General features: G+C 52.9%; 1 protein-coding gene across 1 annotated transcript in view; it reads right to left on the bottom strand.

Annotated features, from left to right (window-relative positions):
* The window catches only part of SPTBN2 (spectrin beta, non-erythrocytic 2), a 61,159-nt gene extending 42,643 nt beyond the window's left edge, over positions 1 to 18,516 (bottom strand). The window contains exons 1-4 of the mRNA XM_044448750.1: positions 18,442 to 18,516; positions 8,870 to 8,967; positions 4,728 to 4,889; positions 1,891 to 1,904 (exon numbers count right to left, since the gene is read on the bottom strand). Of these exons, the coding sequence (XP_044304685.1) occupies positions 1,891 to 1,904; positions 4,728 to 4,884 (171 nt within the window). The 5' untranslated portion in view covers positions 4,885 to 4,889; positions 8,870 to 8,967; positions 18,442 to 18,516. The remainder of the gene's footprint in view (positions 1 to 1,890; positions 1,905 to 4,727; positions 4,890 to 8,869; positions 8,968 to 18,441) is intronic.

Genomic DNA, 18,516 nt, shown 5'->3' with positions numbered 1-18,516 from the left:
GGTGGAATCCATTCTGTCTGCCTTCAACAGAGAGTCATGTGCCCTTTGTTCCCTCCTTGCAATGACACCTTCCCTAGTTTCTCAAACTCACAGACACTTGGCACCTTTTCAGGTATGCTAATTTGCCCAACTGCCATCGCTGAGCTCATTTTCACGCTGTAGACTAGAATGAGGAAGGGAAATTCGCCCCTTCCGCCAATGAAAATTTTTATTTTTCGATTCCTAAATGTGAGTAGAATTCCAGAAAGTAAAATTTGAGTTCTGGGTCGGCCGAACCCACCCAAGCAGAAAAAAGCTGCCTGCTGTGGAATCCACAGGTCAGGCCATAAAAAGCCAAACTTGTTTGAATCCATTCTCTGTCAAAGCTGTGTAGTTACGCCATCCGGAGCAATTTTTCCTGAGATGGAGGGAGACTCAGCTGTTGATGGGACAAGTTTTCCAGACGGCTTAAGCAGGACGGCTTCCCAGAATTTTGGGCCATCTGGGCGACTGGCACCGCAATTCCTGCACTTCTCCTCCCTGGGAACCCAGGTCTTGGGCCTTCCCACCTTCTTGCCAAGCAGAGCCAGGTTCCCCCGGGCTGCAAGGGGGCTCGCATTAGCTCTGGGGCGAAGAATAAACTTCCCCCGGAAGGCAGCGACCGGCCTGCTGCTTTCCCAGGCTTTGGAAAAGAGACGGAGCTGGGCAGGGAGAGACATGTGAAGTCACCCAGCGACAGAACCAACAATGTGGGATTTGCATCCCATTGTGGGCCTTTGTGTGGCGGTTCCTACTGCCCCGCAGCCCTCCCCCCCCAGGCACGGCCAGCAGAATGACTCCTCGGTTTTGCCTCTGGGAGGGCTGCATCCGGTTCCTGCAAGGCCACGTGTGGCAGGGGAAGAGTTCTGAGGCGGGGAGAGAGAAGGAAGACGCTTCGACGGATCCACACAGGGACAGCCGGGATTCACAATTTGGGGATGCAAGCGTTAGGGTGACACAGAGCTGTTCTCCAGGTCACATGTTCTGCACCGTCAGTCAAGTTGTTCCGGAAGCCCGTTACCTATTTAGGCCCATCTGCAGTTCATCTTGTCTACAGCCCTCCAGAAGGGCTCCGTGCCATGCCCAAGCTCGGCCTCTGAGCATCCTGTGCCGTCGGCAAAACGGGTGCCTCTGAGCATGTGCAGAGTGCAACCTTCTCCCACCACTGGGCCAGCGCCGCCAGTGCGGAGACATTTGGGATTTAAGGGGGCGTGGTTTGCCGACCAGTCCGTGGCTCAGCTGGAGAGTGCCAACGGCGCTGGTCCATCATGCATGCATTGCCAAGACTGCCCACGATAACACTGCACCGTCACCTGTAAATGTTCTTACGTGTTGCTTTGAACACGCCGCGTTCCACAGATCTCTTGAGAAAGAACTCTGTGCGACCCCAAAGCTTGCCAAAGCAGCACCCTGTTCCACACACGGACCATTGCGCTTCGTCTTCAGCAGTATCAGGGCTCCCCTTCCTCAGACTGCATCCCTTTGAGCCCCCTCCCGGCCGTTCCAGCCCCAGGATTCCCTGCCTGCACCCCCACCCGGTTGGGTCTCAAGCACTTCCCCCGGCCCCCATTACTCAAGTGGCAAATTCTGGCCATCTGCCTGCCTCCGTGGCCCTCTCCCGTCGCTTTCCCGGGGCTGCCAAGGGACAACGGCCGCAGGTCCCCGTCCTCCACTGAATCCGACTCACACTTTACACTGCAAAGTTTACAAAAACATTCCCAGACTGAAATACATGCATGAGCCCCACCATCAGTGGGGACAGATGGGTGGTATGCACAGACAGGGGAAATTTATTTTACCAAATAATTCTCAAGTATCATTGGTATTTATATATCACTTCTCAGCGAGCAAATCCTAAAGGGACCCGCGCACTCTAAAGTCACGCTCTGCTAGAAAGAAACACAGTTCTCACATGGGGATTATATTTTGAATCCTACACTGGAAACTAAAGCTAGGCTGCAATGCGGACTGGGAAGTTAACTCCATCTGTATCGAGGGGAGTATATTAAAGCCAGGGTGGGAAACGTCCTCTCCGAGGGCCACATCCTAGGATTCATCCCCTTTTCCAGCAAACATAGATCATTTGCTGGCTTCCTGGTTATTGTGGAGCACAATTTCTGCCCCACCTTTGCTCAAAAAGCTGCTCCAAAGACCTAGCGACTGGCAGGCTGCACTTTCAAACGCGAAAGCTGCTGGGTTTTGGTTTAGCCCCACTGAACCTTCGGCCCTCAATCTGAAGCAGGGCTGAAGGTCCAGTCTAGCAGCAAATTTTCGTTCTACCATTTCTCCCAGGAGTCCAAGGCATGGCAGAAGTCCTCTGCCTGCCACTTTTTAAACCCGGGAACAACGTGGGGCCAGCTTAAGAGGCAGTGAGCGGCCGAGCTCACCTGCCCAGCTTCGAGGCCGAGCGGAGATTCGTGTCTGGTTCCGCCAGCTCGAGGCCAGCGCTCCCGTTGCCGTGTTGCAAAGGAAGCCAAGTTTAATGCAAATCAGGCTAGCTTCCAATCTGGGGCATCTGCATCAGGACTCCGACCGTTTATGGGAAGTCTCTGCAGGACATTAAGAGTAGAGGATGCTTGGGAAGGTGGAGTGGCTGCATATTCTTGATTCGAGCTCTGGAAAAGCATGGGAGGTTGGACGGAATTACGAGTCAGAGTCCAGTGCCTCCGACTGAATTCCAGTTTGCCCCGGAGCCCATTCGGAATATTTCTGGGATATGGGACTTCGTCCTGGTGCACAGGAAGAGAACGGGATGACCTAGGCTCAAGGGTTGGCTTTGGGCTGCTGCTGAAACATGGCTTATTATGCCTGAGCCCCAGAGCAGTAACAAGCCATGGTTTGTAGCCACAAACAGCCCATGAAAAGAAACTATGTTTGGTTGTTGGCTTGTTCACCGTGGTTTGTTAGCTCAGCTCACGATAAGCTGTGTTTCGACAACACTGGTGTTCAGTGACAGTCCATTCTCAAGTGCAAGTTGTGGTGTTGTCTGAACCCGGGAACAGAGCTTCTCTCCGCTCGGCCTGAAGATAAGTTGAATGGAAAAGAAAGAGTGAGCAGGAGGAGGATAAAATGGACCTCTGAGAGGGGCCACGCTGCATTCAACCCTGTCGGCAGCACCATCACGGCAGGCAGGCAGGCAAAGGGGGGTCCTGAGCCGGTCCCCCAAGGGCCACCCCTGCACGCTCGAGGGCACAAGGCACATTTACAGAGGAGCAGCGAGCAGCGAGTCCCGGTCTGCACTAACCACTACACCATACTGCCTCTTGAGTCTGTGGGGATGTCAATGCTGTCTTTGTCCCAGCTGGGGCAAGAAAGGATGTCTGTTATGAGACAGAACAGATGCTGGGAGAGGCATTTAAGGGCTGGAATTACGAGGCAATGAATGTAATAGCACCGGGGCGGGGGGGTTAATGGAAGGGAACTGGGGCCCGAGGGATTTCTGCCTACAGGTGTTTGCACCTCTGCCAAGCGGGGTTTCCCCAAGCCCCCTCTTCTCCAAGGAGGGTGCCTTTTCGGCCACGTAAGGAATGGCACTGAGAGAGCGGCTGGCGTGGGTGTTGCTGAAGTCCCGGGATGTTGCAGCTGAGAAGCTGCACCCGTCACCTCGCTGCCCACTGCCAAGGACGCCGCTGCGCCAGAAAGGCCCCCAAACCCAGGACGCCAAGCGGATGCCAGCCGGTGCTTCTCTGGGACAAAAGCATCCCCAGCCGGTGTAAGCCACTCTGAGAGCGTTAGCTCATCGAACAGCCCGGAAATGCTTCCGATAAATAAATAAAATAAAATTAATGCGCATGATAGCGATCGCCCTTCCCTCTGGCACGCTGTCCAGAGGGGAGGACGCGGTGGGAGGGAGTCGAGTAAACACGCGCGCAAGGCCATTCGAAGGGAGGGCAAAGTGCAGGAAGCTCAGAGAAGAGGGAGCGCTGCTTCGCTTTGACAGCCACGCTGAGGGGCCCCGCAGCAGGCAAGCCGCAGGCCTCAGTTTCCCCAGGAGAGAGATCGGCCCAGGCCAGTGCAGAGAGCAGGCAGAACAGGGCCTGGGGGAGAGAGAGGACTCCAGCTCAAAATTCTGCAAATGCTTGCCCCAGGTAGAAAACCCGGGCCAGCCAGCCTCAGTTTTCCCTTCTGAGAAAAAGGCATAATAAGAGAACTCTGCCTGCAAGGGATACTGAGAGAGAAACCACAGCCACATGTGTAAAAGTCAGCGATCACGATGGTGGTACACAGAGAAATGGAAATGCTTCAGCGTGGGATGGGCAATCTGCCATTTCGCAGGTCAGGCTATCGGCCCATCTAACCCAGTACGGCCTGACACGAACGGCAGCCACTCTCCAGGTTCCGGAGGAGGACAGTTTTTCCCTTCGCCGCAGGAAAGGCCACTCTGCAGCTCTCCAGATGTTTGGCTTACATGCACATTTATTTTTAAATGTATAGGCTGCTGAACAACCCAACAGGGCTCTAGCAAGGGCTTGAACCTGGGCTCGGCTGCATGCCAAGCCAGCACCCTCACGTCTAAGCAACAGCTCCTAAACCGCTTCCACAGCGCCGGGCTTGCATTTGGGCCAATGGGGGATTACTCCCCGGGGAGCGGAAAGCCCACTCTGCATATGCTCAGGGGCACTGCACCCCCCCCCCAGGCAATTTGCCAGCTGCCGTTCCATCACCTCCCGCGTGGTACCAGCCTGAGATAAAACCGGCGCTGCCCTGACCTGCCAGCGCCTTGATGCGGGAGCGTTCGAAGAGCCGGGCCGAGCTGTTCTCGTTGTCCCAGTCTTCGTCGGCCACTTCCCAGCGGTTGTTGATGTCGTTGTACTGCTGCTGGATCTCCAGGCTGTCGAAGTCGGTGGGGGAGAGCGTGCTGCTCATGGTGCCTGCAGGGGACGGAGGAGGAAGCCGGGGAGGCTGAGGGGCACGGAAGAGCCGGGCCCCCCGCCCGCTGCGAACGAAAGCGTCCCTGTGCCCCTCCACCCGGGCACGCTTCCGAAAAGGTGCGCACCAGAGTTGCAGCCCCAGAACCGGCTCTCGGGCTCTGCCCCGATGGCCGTGCCCCCTCCCCTAATTCCACGGGGATCTGCTTGAATTTCGCGACATCGACTCTGCGCAAGGCGGTACCCCATTCCCCGCAGAAGGCCTTACCGGATTGCTCTGGGGATTAAAACAGGTCTAGCACTTAGAGATCCTTCCTTTTTACTTTCTGGCACCATTCCCCCCTTCCACCCCCTGTTTTTCTCAAAACATGCATCATTCCATTTCAGGAAGCTTCTCAGAAAACACATTTCGGTGGTGGGTGAAGCCACACGCGAAGGGGACACAGCCCAAATCAAAAGGGCGGATTAAAGTCAAACATGCGAAGAACGCCGCGATTGAATTCCCCTGCCGCGTCCCGTATCTTTTCACTTCAGGTGCAGTCCTGTGCATATTCCAACAGACAAAGGCCCACACGTCTCAGCCAGTGTGGCCAGTGGTGGAGGATGATAGGAGTTGCGTTCTGGGGTCTCTCCATGTGCGATCCCATGACCATTGAGACACAACATGCCACAATCCCTGCTGCCAGCTGTGCATTTAGCTAGAAAAAACCCCCGTGCCGGATTGCTCCCTCAGAGCCGGACAAATGTTTTACGGCACGGCCTGTCCAGCTCTAGGGGTCCCCCTCTTTGGACACAGGACTCAGGTCAGCACAAGCGCATTGCTTAATTCCTCTGCGCACCTTCTAAAGGAGCATCGGGATGTTAAGCCAGCTTCCGGGCAGCTCTGAGGAAAGCCAGTCTTTTCTATAAAGTTGTGAAATCAGCTTTTGGCCCGTGGAGTTTGCAGTGATGTGGAAAATGTTTAAATCCTGCGCATGGAGGCTGTGGCCGGCACAACAGGAATGCCAGCGACACCAGCACGCGCCCGAAAGGCGAAGCCTTCTCCGTCTCATGCGCGCGCACAGCGGCTCGTGCGCACGGAACACAACATGCGGGTTTTGTGGGGAAGCGCTCAAAACCCTGCACAAGTGTTGGAAGGTGTGGTAACACAGCACATCTCTATCTCAGCCATCTTTAAACAAGCCTGGAAGGCCGAGCAGTGCTCCAACCCCAAATGACAGGTAAGAGCCCCGCTGGGTCAGAACGAAGACTCCCAACACGGCTTCCCACAGTGACTTACCCAGGGGAACTGCACAAGCAGGACCTGAGCGGCCCATGTTCCCCAGCAAAGGGATCTGCTGCCTCTGATCCTGGAGGCAGCAGATGGCCATGAGGACTAGCAGCCTTCTCCCCTACAAATTTGTCCAATCCCCTTTTAAAGCCACCCGTGTCGGTGCCATCACAACACCTCCTGGGAGTGAATCCCACCGTTTGGCTCTGAGCTGCCTGCAAAAGCCCCTCCTGCCCCTTTCCTTGCTCAGCTCCAGGTCTCGGGCCCAACTTCTACTATTATCCATGCTTTGTGTCCTTTCACGCAGCTCCATCTTGCTTCCTTACTCGCCTTTCCCCCCCCAAACTACATCACCTTGGGCTCAATCAGATCAACCCAGACTGAGAACAGAGAGGCTGGTGGAAAGCGACTGCCAAACTGAAGACAGGTGCCTGCCGGAAGCCAAAGGAACACGCCACCCTGGAGATCGAATCCACGTGTGGGTGTGCACCAGGCGCAGGCAATTTCAAATATTCTTTTCACCGCAGAAATGGCAGTGCTGTTTTTCAGAATTCCTGCAGCCTCCCTGAGCATTTCCCCCCCTCCCGGAAGCAGAATGCGAATCGAACAGTATCCCCCGCCGAGTCTTTGGGCTGACGCTCGGCTTGCCAAGATGGAGCCGTGGAACGGCGCTCTTCCGTCTGCAAGCCATGCGCTAAAAGCGCCATCCATCAACGCCATGACTCTCCGAGACAGGTAGCCCATTACGGCTGGCACCAAGAGCGAAAAGCAGGGCAGAGCCCAGGTTGCTGTGCTATGTTGACAGACGGTTCCAGCAAGCAAGGAAATGGTCTTTTCTTTTTCTTTTTTTTACAGCTTCTGACCCACGAGAGGAGCTTAAAAGCGGTCCAGTTGTTCCCCACAGCCAAGGCCGGGCCTTGGAGCCAACATCTAGGCCCCCATAGCCCAAGGGCACCCAAAAGGACCTCCCAGAAAGCTGCAGAGGACATCAGAAGTACTCCATGTGGGGGAGACATAATTTCCTTTCCTACCATTCTGCATCATGACCTCTAGGTGGCACTGTAGTACAGCAGCATTGCGCAAATGCATGCCAGGAAATCAAACCTTCTTTTGCCCACCAAAGTAATACCCCATTTTCCCTGCTCTAAAAAACATTGCAAAAAAGGGTTTGCTGTTTACAAACAGAAGGGATAATGCAAGGACCTGCAAACGTGCACAAGTAAGGAATGACATACTCACAACTAATGCCTTGTGCAAAAAAAGTTCTACATTACGTCATCAATCTACAGCTCTGCATGGACTACAAGGTTTCCGGTCCTGGGGACCGAACCTGGAAACGTTTCCATGCAAAACATGTGTCATAGCCCTTCCGTAAAGGAAGAGTGTAGGAATCAAGATGCACGTTTCACAAGCAAATTACCACCTGGGGGGAATCTTTCAGGTGACACAAGCTATGTTCTTGAATCCCTTGAAGTCGGTGCACGCCAAACGCAGCCCAAGATTCTAGTCCTCATGGTTCTGAATGAAGGGCTGATTTAAACAAGAACACGGAAAGCAGCTCTGTGCTGCACCAGACCACAAGGCCCATCTCCTCCGGCACTGTTTACAACAGCCTTCTCTAACCGGTGCCCTCCCTGGACTAAACTAACTGCCAGCAACTATTTGTTCATTGATTCATCCATTCAATACTCTGTCTCTGAACTCCTGCCCTTCCTCAGTGGAGCAGTGGCAGAGTTGAACCTCCATTTCACTGCCCATCTTTCAGGGGACCCATGTCCAGTCCTCACGTTCCTCACAATCCTCAACCTTATGCGTGGCCTTCTCACGTACAGCCCTCCCAGACCTGCACCGATCGCCGGTGCCAGCTCATGCAGGTTAAAAATGGCTTGCTCCAGCCCTTTGAATCACGCGCAGAAGTCAGGCTAAGCCCTGAGGGTAAGTAGTTTATTTACCTGCTGCTATTTAAACTGGATTTCCAACTTTTCCTCCCAGGAGCTCATGACCTGCCTTTCCATTTTCATCAACAACCCTACGAGGTAGGCATGACTGGAAGCCAGTGACTGGCCCAAGGTCACCCAGCGAGCTTCAGGGCTGAGGAGGGACTTGAACCCGTGGCCACACACTGCCCCCCACCGCTGACCCTTTGGGGGTCTCCTGACCTTTGTGCCATCCCTTCCCTGATCGAAAAGGCACGCACTGAAATACTTCTTATATCGCTTAGTTACTGGCAATAAGAGTAATGGTTTGTTTGTTTTTTTAATTTTGGGGACCCTTCTGGCTCCACCCACTGTTAGAATATGGCCCAAGAGAATTTCCAAATTAGAAGCTGGCTCCTGAGATGAGATTCCTCACTTCCAATTTGCATGAGGCCATTTTGGAAGAAGTCGTTCTCTCTTAAGAGGCTCCTCCGCAAGCCTCTGAATTAAAAACGAGTCATTGCTTTTATTGAATATAAAATGACTGCCACGTTTTTGTTGTGTTATGACCTGAAATTCAAGGAGATTGAATTGGCATCACTGCCACTCGATCCATGACTGTACACCCCCTTTCCCCCCTCTTGCAAGGAACCAAAGCTGGCTTCCATAATCTTCCACCTTGCCCTCACAACAACCCTGTGAGGTAGGTCAAGCGACGAGCAATGGCTGACCCAAAGGACATTCGTTTGGCTTCCACCTCCCACAAATTTAAGACACGGCGATGAGGCTCCACTTACCGGCAACGTCGACCTGCTTCCGCCACTCGGAACGCCAGACCGTCAGGGTATCCGATCCTCCCCTGCTTGGTCCCCGCTTGAGTTCCTCATGCAAGAACCTGGAAATCGCCAACAAGAGAGCAGAAAGGGTCAGGATTTTTATCTGGATGAGGAAGGCAGAGCATTTCAAAGGCTCCGAGAGGGGCAGCAGATTTTTTAAGGAAGAGACCGAAAAGCAGCTCTCCTCTCCCGGTTGCTGGTCCACAGGCCCCTCTATGACCCGCCAAGCTCCTGTGACGTCACGGGACGCGCACAAACATTCCACCATCTCACGGGAAAAGCATCAGCCACAGCAGATCAATAAACACGCCTGCTACCGTGTGGCCAAGCGGAAGTGGAACATGGCTCACGGGGCTCCTTCAAGGAAAGGTTCGCTTTGGGCAGGAGGGGATGGCGCACCCCAGACGTGCCTACTCAGAAGCAATCCTTGCAATGCTGCATGGGATTTGGTCCCAGGTCAATGTGTGTAGGATTACAAGTTTACAGAGCATTTTAAGACCAACATCTACGAAGTATATGGGTCTGGAATAGGGCAAGCAGGATGGTGAGAAGGCAGGCTGGAGCAGAGTGGGTGAAAGTCGCAAGGGGTCAGGAGGATCCTCAGACAATAAGAGAAGTTAGCTGAAAAAAGAGATAAGAATTACAATAGAAAATGCTGGAAATGTAATCGGGTGGAGGGGACTATCGTACGTAGTGGACTTGAAAAATAATGAAAAGATTTTGGAAACAGATCCATGTGGAAATACAGAAAAATTTCAGAATTAAGTTTCCTAGGAGTTCCAAGAATATGCTTTTGAATGTAGTGCCAGAGAGCTTTTCAAAGAACACGTTAGAGCTATTTAAGCATACGACAATTGCAGCAGGAATCACAATTGCTTTTAAATGGTATTGGTGGAGGCCCCAATAATTGAAGATTGGAGACATAGACTAGCTGAATATGCTGTGGTGGCCAAGTTAACAAAAGACCACTAGAAGAATTTAATGATAAATGGAATTTTTATTATGTCCAGCCTGACTAGCAGGATTTGAGGGGAGTTTGGAGAAGGAAAAACCAGCAGCAGAGGAATTGAGAAGATTGGGATATTACAGGATATTACACCCTTACAGCGTGTTGAAAGACAGATACATCTGGGGGTTTGAATGTTTAGGTTGCATTTGCGTAGAATGCCCTTGGCAACTTTGTTTTTTGTTCATGTTAGCTTGCTCTGTTTATTTTAGTTTGCTTTGTTTCACATCCTTCCGTATGTACTCTTTATGTGCATCAAAATAATAAAAAAGAAGAGCAGTGAGGTGGTGGCGTGGACTGCCTTGGCGAGGGCCAGGCCCCCCTTCCTGGGAAAACCTCAGCATTTTCTCCACCGCCTCCTTGGTATTTCCTGGGATTTTCCCCCCATCCGGATGGTGAACTCAACACCTTGTGTGCTGCTTCGCCAAACCCAATCAGGGACCCGCTTCACCCTGAAATGAGGCCATCCTGGAGCCGGATCCTGCCCCCCAGCCGGAAAGAAATGCCCCGGAGCCCTGGCCGGGAGGGGGCTGCACGGGGCCAGTCGGTCAGCGCAGATCCGTGCCCGCCTGGCGCAGGGGAGGTCTGGGTCGCGGCTCCGGTGACTCTGCCTCCCCGGGCGCTGCGGTGCCAAATCCGGGTCAAGCAGCCGGAGCGGGACACTCGGCTTGCCCTGCGCTGCGCCTCCTGGGGCGCAGTGTGAGCCCTCCGCCTCGGTCGCTAAGGGGCCGGCGTGGGCAGCGGCCGAGGCCAGGCGGTGGCCCGTGGGGAGCCAGTGGGGCCGTTCGCTGGAAGGGTTCGGTTGCGAGAAAGCCACCAGAAGCCGGGGCAGCTTCACTCTAAACCAGGAAAAACCTTTGCGTCGGCCTCTGCTCAGAGAGAGCGACTCAGAGATGCTCCAGTCTGCGGAGATGGGAAATCGGGCAGCGATCTCTCTCTCCCTCCCCGCCGCTTTGGAGAGGCGCCCTTTGTGGACAGGCGTGAGGGCTGCGGTTTTCCCTGGCGGTGGGCAACCCTCTTTCGGCCGTGGGGTCGTTCGGGAAATTGTCCGGGGCATCACTGCACTATGGCTAGAAGGCAAGGGATGCGAAAGGACACGCGCCTTGGCCAAAGACCGAGTACGAGGCCACGGAGGAGGTACAGAGCCCCAGCTCATTAAACGGCCCCAGTGAAGCCAGTTTCCAGCACCAACAGAAATCTTGCTCACCATAATCCCAGCTGCGGGTAAGAAAAGGCATTTAAAAGTGGGAGTGCTAAGGGAACTAAGGGAGCTATTCCACATGGTTTACCTGGATAGAGAACAGTGGAATGATGGTGCTGGCGAGCCCGTATGGCCTAGTGGTTAGAGTGTGTGACTGGGACCCAGGAGATCTGGGTTCTAGTCCTCAATCAGCCATGAAGCTCACTGGGTGACTTTGGGCCAGTCACTGTGTCTGACCTCCCTCACAGGGTTGTTGTGCGGATAAAATGGCAGAGGACCGCGTGAGCTGCTTTGGGTCCCTCGCACAAAAAGACCGGGGATTAATACATTGAAGAGGTGTATTTATATTAGCATAATGGCACTTTTTTTGGAAAGCAAGCTGCAGCTCTCCTTTTCTTGCCCACACGCTACAAAACACGCTGTCCTGCTTCGTCCCCACAAAAAGACCCCCCCCCCGTTCCCTTTTGCCAAATTCCCCTTCTCACTTCTCCAGCCCTACGGTGTTCATTTCTGCAGCAGAATGCCATCGCAGCACACGGCGAGGACATGACCTCTGAGCATGTGCAGAATGCCTTTCCTTCAGCAGCGCGCCATCTCTCACGGCCCCATGTGGGCACACGCTCAGCTAAGGCCTTGCAGAGAGGGATTAGCCGTGATCCCATCCCTGCACGAGGGGCGCTGGCCTTCCCTCGGCCCAGCAGCCGGAGGCGATTTCAAAAGGGGTCTTGACCGCATTCCCAGCATATTTTAGCGTCGAGCTACAAACCAGCCAGTTGCGCAGCTGCACGGAGGCCTTTCTGCCCTTCTGCAACCCACCGACGCTGGGACTCTTCCGGCAGGACTCTTGCTCTCCCGGAGACCCAGGGAAGTCCATCTGGGTCCGTCTTTGGCCTGCGACCCTTTCAGTTCCGCACCCCTGGCCTCTGTTTACACGCTTCAGAGGGCTGGGGAAGCAGAGTAACCCCCGGGACCCCTTGAGGGTGGCTTCTCACTGAACCACAGGTTGTCGAAACATGGGCTAATGTATTGTCTGAACCCAGCCTCCGGGCAGCCAACAGCCCAACCTTCTAATCTGCGTTTAACTTGGGGGAATTGAGGGAGGGGGATTCAGAAGGGGCAGGGAGAAGGAGAAAATATCAGCCACTTTTGTAAGCATATGGTCTGAAAGTCATGCCGATTCCTTTCCTCTCCAGAAACGTCATTATTTCTGCCTTCCCCAGAAGTAATGTTTGTTAAAAATGCAAGGCTTTATCTAGGCACAATTGCTGTTCGCTTGTGCGGAGCTTCGAGCGCCAAGGGCCGGAGGACAGAGAAAAGCTGGGAGCAGAAACACAGCCCCCCCCGCCCCCCCCCCGCCGGGCTCCCCTCCTCTCCACAGTGGTGGATAATGGATTAGAAGAATCAAGACCATCACTACTACCCAGCTCTGGGCAGAGCAGTTAACCCTTTCCTCACGCGCTCCGGTGCCTGCACTCTTGGCAGAGCAAAGCCAGGCGGCCAGCAGGGGCCCAGTGCCAAACGCAGGCACATGAGAGAAGCTAATCCATAGATTACGCAGTCCAATTGACCAGTTTATTCTTAGCTTTGGAGTGCCAAAGAAAGCTTATACTCTTAAGGATCCTAGCTAAGGGGGCACACAGTGCCTGTGTTTTTCCAGTGGCAAGAAGAAGAGTTTTGCCCCGTAAACATGAGGACTAGAATCTTTATTTTAAAAGCCTTCTTCACAGGGGATGTTTTAGAAGCCCGGTTCTGTACACAATAACATAGATACCAATAAACGAACCTGTATGTACCGAATGCCCCAAATAGTTTGCTTGTAAAACTGGATGTTTATTCTCTAGCTAGCTGGCACTGTCCCCCTTTCAGACCCAAAGTTATTTCTGGATCAAGGTCCTTATAGAACATCCTTGGCTGGTTTACTCTAAGTCTTCCACAACCCAAGGGGACTCCATCCAAAAAGAGCCTTTTTGTTGGAGTGGGATATGAGCCCTGGAACACATGAAAGAGGAAAGCAAGGGACCTCTGAACATGTACAGAGTGCATCCCCCCAAACACATTCTCCCCAGTATCCACTGCCTATGCAGAGGATTTAGGGAGCAAGATGACCAGGCCAAGAAAAACACTAAGGCTCAGTACCGATCATTTTGGAAATTAAGTCCCCCTTGAGCCTCATTCGATATTTTACAGAAACGCCGCAAGAATTGTGTACTCCTTCTCTGTCCCTTTGCACACTGAACGGGGAGGGATCAGTGGTGGCCAAGCAAAGGCTAGGATTTCGGCTAATATCCCGCCCCACCACAAAACACCCTCCTCTTTGCACAGCTAATTCCATGAAGACTTAATCTCCGCACTGATTGGATTGAGAGCCTTCACCAGACGGAGCATCAGCAAAAGCACAAACCAAGAGGGCAGGGGACCCTCGCACAAAGAGTGCGATTGTCGCTGGTGTGACCAGAGAGTGCGGACACTGGGTAGAGAAATCTGAGAGATTAAGGGCCGGTCCGAAGCCCACTTCGTCAGCAGAAAGGTACTACAATTCCCAGGTGGCCCCAGGCTGATTGGGGCATGCTGGGAGCTTCTCCTGTTTAAACATGCCTAAGGTTGCTCCTTAAGTGACACGAAAAATAAAACGGACTATGCATGCAGGCGTCGCTTGATCTTGGGGTGCCTTCCGAGCTGGAGGAAGGTATCAGAAGCTGCCCTCGTAAAAGCCGTGTTTTTGCCCCCCTCACCTGGGGCGTCTGTAAGGGCAGCCCTTAAACAGGCAAAGGAGATCTCAGAGACTTTCTCCTGCAGGCATATTCACAAAGCCCCCCAGACCCTGGAAATGCCCGAGGCACGACAGATCCAGCCGCCTGCATCCTCAGCAGCTCCACTGCCACCCCACCAGGGACCCGGCTTCGGCCCCTCTTTGCTGCCAGGAGCAAAGGCGCTACCTTGGACTGAGCCAAACCACGGGGCCCCCCAGGGCAGAACAGTCAGATGCACACATCCCTCCAAGGTTTCGGAGAGGCTTCCCCCCAGGATGAAACCGGCAGGGCCTGCTTGCCAAGAGGTGCTCGACGTCTGAGCTATGCCCCTTCCCCCTGCTCTGGCTTCCCCCACCTGGAAAAAGCGGTGACGAACCAGAGCCAGAACGAGCCCCCCGCCGTTCTGCGGGGGCACCCACGCAAGGCGCACTGGGAAAGTCTTATCCAAGAGCATCCCAGAGCCTGGGGCGCAGATTCGCAGGCCCTCCACGGCGTCTGCCCAGTGGGTGGATGGGGGCAAGAGGGCGCTCGGGAAGCGCAGTGGGGGGCGTGAGCTCCTTCCCAGTTCTGTCCTCAGAGCGCGCTTCAGCCCGCTCCTGTTCTCGAGCGTGTCACTTTCTTTTTTTGGAGCAGGGAAAGTGTGCCTTTGCACGCCCGAGACACACTTTCCCCACGCCTGAAACGGCATGTTTCGTAAGTGCCATTTTCAAAAAAGATCATTTCTCCAAACGCAAGCAGCAGGTCTAGAATGCGTGCATCTTTTTGAGGGCGTGCATCTGTTCGGGGATGCGAAGAGGGCACGGTTTTCAAAAGGGGGCTGAAATTCTCACCCCTGGAGTCCCTGGAGGGGCCCGGACTCTCACTCCGCCATGAGCCAAGGAGGCCCAGCATAAAGTGGCCACAAGCACCAGCAGCAGGCGTGGCTTCCACGCAGCCACCAAACGCGCGCTGTCGAGGAGGGAGAGGAGGAGGCCCGGCCACCTCACAGCCACGGGCCTTCTCCAGCCCATCCTCCCCGTCCCTCCATCTTTCTCCTACCTGCGAGATGGAGAGAGGCGGCCAGAAAGGCTCTTGCTTCTGAGACACCCTGCTCGACGCAGAGAAGCGGAAGGGGCGGGCAGCTGCGAGGGGGTAGGACACCGCATCCCGCACCCTCGGGGGTGTCCACCACAGAGAGCCAGCTGGCGTGGGGGTGGGAGGCAGGAGACAAAGGGGGGAAGGGAAGGGAAGGGAAGGGTTCCTTCTAGGACACACAGTGACAAAGAGGCAGGGCTCTCCCCGTGGAACATGGCTGGCACCCCCTTTCCCACCCCTTTCGTCACAGCAGCCCCTCCACAAAACGCTACACAGGAGATCCGCGGTGCAGGGAGAGGGGCAGGATGCCCCAAATTTGGCAGAATGACTTCTCACAGGGGGAGCTCGTGCTCTTTTTGTCTTGGAGAAAGTAAATCCAACTCATCCTACAACTGAACCGGTGTAGGCACATCTCAAGAACACAGCTGTGTGTAAATCTCTCTCAGAAGCAGAAAAAGGACCAACCCCAAACTGTCTGACTTCCAAGAATCCCCACGGCAGACGGGATCACCTCCAAAAACTGTGGACTAGTAACTTTGTAAGCTGCTGTTAGCACGCCTGTTGTTGCCCATGTTATGCATCTGCCTTGAAACTGGGTGTCATGATTCTGTTTGCACATGCCTCACAATTTGGACATCTTCTGCCATTTAAAATGTCACATTTAAATTGCCATTTCAACGAGCTTCCAAGGGCTGCTGAGGAAAATCTACATATGAACTGAGATTACTCCTACTGACATTTTCGTGTGTGGGTTTAATTTTGAGCAACACTTGTTGACCGGAGCATCAAGACATCAGAAGCAAAGATAGAAGCAATTTGAATATGTGCAAAGGGTATTTCCCGATGTCTCTCAGTTTATCGGCTTTGGATTGGTTTGCTCGCTACCGTGACATACGCTTCCTTGCAAGCTATCTTCCCGAACCAAAGGTTGAAGAAGTCGGACTTGGCAAAAGAATGCCCCCAATCCAGCGACACCTCCGTTTTCCCTTTTCTCACTCTCCTCCACCACCGTTTTTGCAAGATCAGTGGCTTCCACCATCCAGGCCAAGATACTGAGTGACATCACCCCTTGCTCCAGAGCGCGCCTCTTTTTCTCCGGGACGGGAGGTTACCGCCAGGTGACCGAGTTCCGGATGCTGCTCACAGCTCTGACAACAGGTGAGGTGGATTTTCTGGACAGGGTCAAATTGGGGCATTTCCCGGAAAGGTCTCCTGTTTGCACAGGATAAGATGCATTAGGAAGAATGCAGTTTGCGTGAGAACAGTTTCTGATGCCTTTACAGGAGAGGTGGAGGAACCGCTCTCAGGCCAAGGGCCAATTTCAATTTCTGAAAAGGTTTCAGGGGTGCATTCCAGTGACAGGAGGGTCAAAGCTACAGGCATGGAGGACAATTAACAACAACAACAACAACTAGCATGCTAAAGCTTAACAGCACAATCCTATAGTCCTGGGAGAGAGTCCAAGAACCACAGATTTCACCGGAATCCCCCCTCCAAAGCCACAGGTATTGCAATTACCTGGGAAGGGGGACTCAGGTATCCGATCAGCCCCTGCCCTGTCTCTTCCCAACTGCAGCCATAATGAGAGAGCCATAATTCCTGCAGGAAGTGGGGACCAAAGGAGTCCTGGAACTCGAAAAGGGGGCATGCCAGTGGACGGAGAGGGGAGAGGCAAGAAACAGTGCGGACCCTCCACCCTCAGCTCTGCCCCTTCCTGCACAGAGGATGGAAAGACAAACAGAATCTCTCTACATCTCCTTGCCGCAACCCCTCAATTCGGCTTCTAATTACTGAGCCCCGGTAGGAAAGTTTCGACCTTGCAGAGAGGAGAGAAAAGGATGCGAGATCCAGGAAGACACCAGACCACCACAGCTGGAAGACTGGTGTTTGAGCACAGGGGGTGGAAGCGAGATCCCTGGAGACACTCCAGAGGGTCAGATCGGGTACACAGGTTTCCTGTCCCTGGTCTAGAACAGTCCCTTTAATTTAATTAAGAACATTTTCTTCCAGATCTCTATATTAGGAAAAGTCCTCCAAGCCCACTACAAGTATAGGACCTGAACTATTTGAGCGAGGAAATCAAAACTCACTTACTGAGGTGTAAATGCTACATTATAGAGATGCTTAATGGGCATACAGGTTAAAAACATCAAGGACAATTTAAGGACCAATGCTTGCACTAAAGGAAAAAAAGGACAGAAAACTGTTGACACACCAGTACATCTGAGCAACCCAAAGAACGGCGTGTGTCTGTGGGCAACTTTTAAAACTGCCAAGATTCCCTAATATTGTATTTGCAATTGGCAACCATTCGCTGTTACTGATGAACTTTATGGAACATTTTCTATAGAATAATTAAGCACTGGAATTCTCTTGCAAGAAGCTCAAGATGGCTGACATAATTCACCCTCCATTTTATTTCACAACAGCCCTGAGAGGTTGGCTAAGCAGGGAGTCCAGGACTGGTCCAAAGTCACCCAGTAAACTTGAAGCCCAAGTGGCGATGAGAACCCGGTTCTCCCAGAAACCTAGTCCAGCAGGACTCGTCCATGGCTTTCGGTTTGGTCTTAACCTTGTTCGGAAACCCCGTTTTGCATGGGCATGTGTAAATTCTGCTCCCTTTTTTAAATCATTCCTTCTAACAAGCCACTTGGGTGTCTGTTTTGCATGCTAAATTACCCCCATTGAGCCTCAAAACAACACAGTCATATCTACTTGCACGAAATGCAGAATTATTTGAATCTGAAAACGCAGCAAACATTTAAAAGCTCTCAAGTTTACTGTGAGTTTTTGGAACGCCAGACCATCAAAGTGGCCACTGTGAGAAAAAGGTGGAGAGGCAGTCACAAGACTGCCAGGTTCTGGGTCCAAGCTGCCAGAAGCCTGAACTTTGGGAATATGGATACAAATACAAAACTTTGGGAACATGGAACAAAGCAAAGCACTTTCGGGAAATGGATACGCGGTAACATTTTGTTGCAGGTCTCCCTGGTTCTTAATAAACCCAAACAAACAAGCTGCCTCTTTCTGACATACAGGAATGTTCTCCCTTCTTTCTTTCGTATGCAATAATATATAATCCATACATTCCATCCTTTTGCAGAGCTGGAACATTTAAAGCATGCCATCAGGTGACAAAAGGACGAATCCCAAAACACTGGATTTAAAATGGTATAAATTTGCCCACGCTCTCATTCTCTCCCTCTCCTTCACACACACACACACAGATTTTGAAAGGTCTTTTGATGCATTTTTACCAAACAAGCCCTAGGCACGAAGTAAATACAGTGGGACTTACTTCAGAGTAAGGGTGCATAAACACAGGTCTGTTAAGAAGCGAATGGAAGCTTCGCATGAAGCGGGCCACATCAGTCAAAGCACCAAAAGCCAAAGCATTTTCGGAAATATGCACTTTGGAGATATCCTTCAAAGCTCCGATAGGGTTGGAATTTTTTAACAGGACTGATAAATGGGAATACTCCTGAAATGACCGCAGAGTCACCTTTGTTCTGAGCAGTATGAGACCCTTTAAGGACTGCTGCAACAGCCTTCCCCAGTCTCCTGCAGCTTCTGGGGA

This window comes from Varanus komodoensis, unplaced genomic scaffold (genome assembly GCF_004798865.1).
Source record: "Varanus komodoensis strain SLA01 unplaced genomic scaffold, ASM479886v1 scaffold55, whole genome shotgun sequence".
Taxonomy (NCBI): Eukaryota; Metazoa; Chordata; class Lepidosauria; order Squamata; family Varanidae; genus Varanus; species Varanus komodoensis.
Note: the sequence above shows the minus strand (reverse complement) of the source record. Positions and strands in the feature narration are given on the sequence as shown.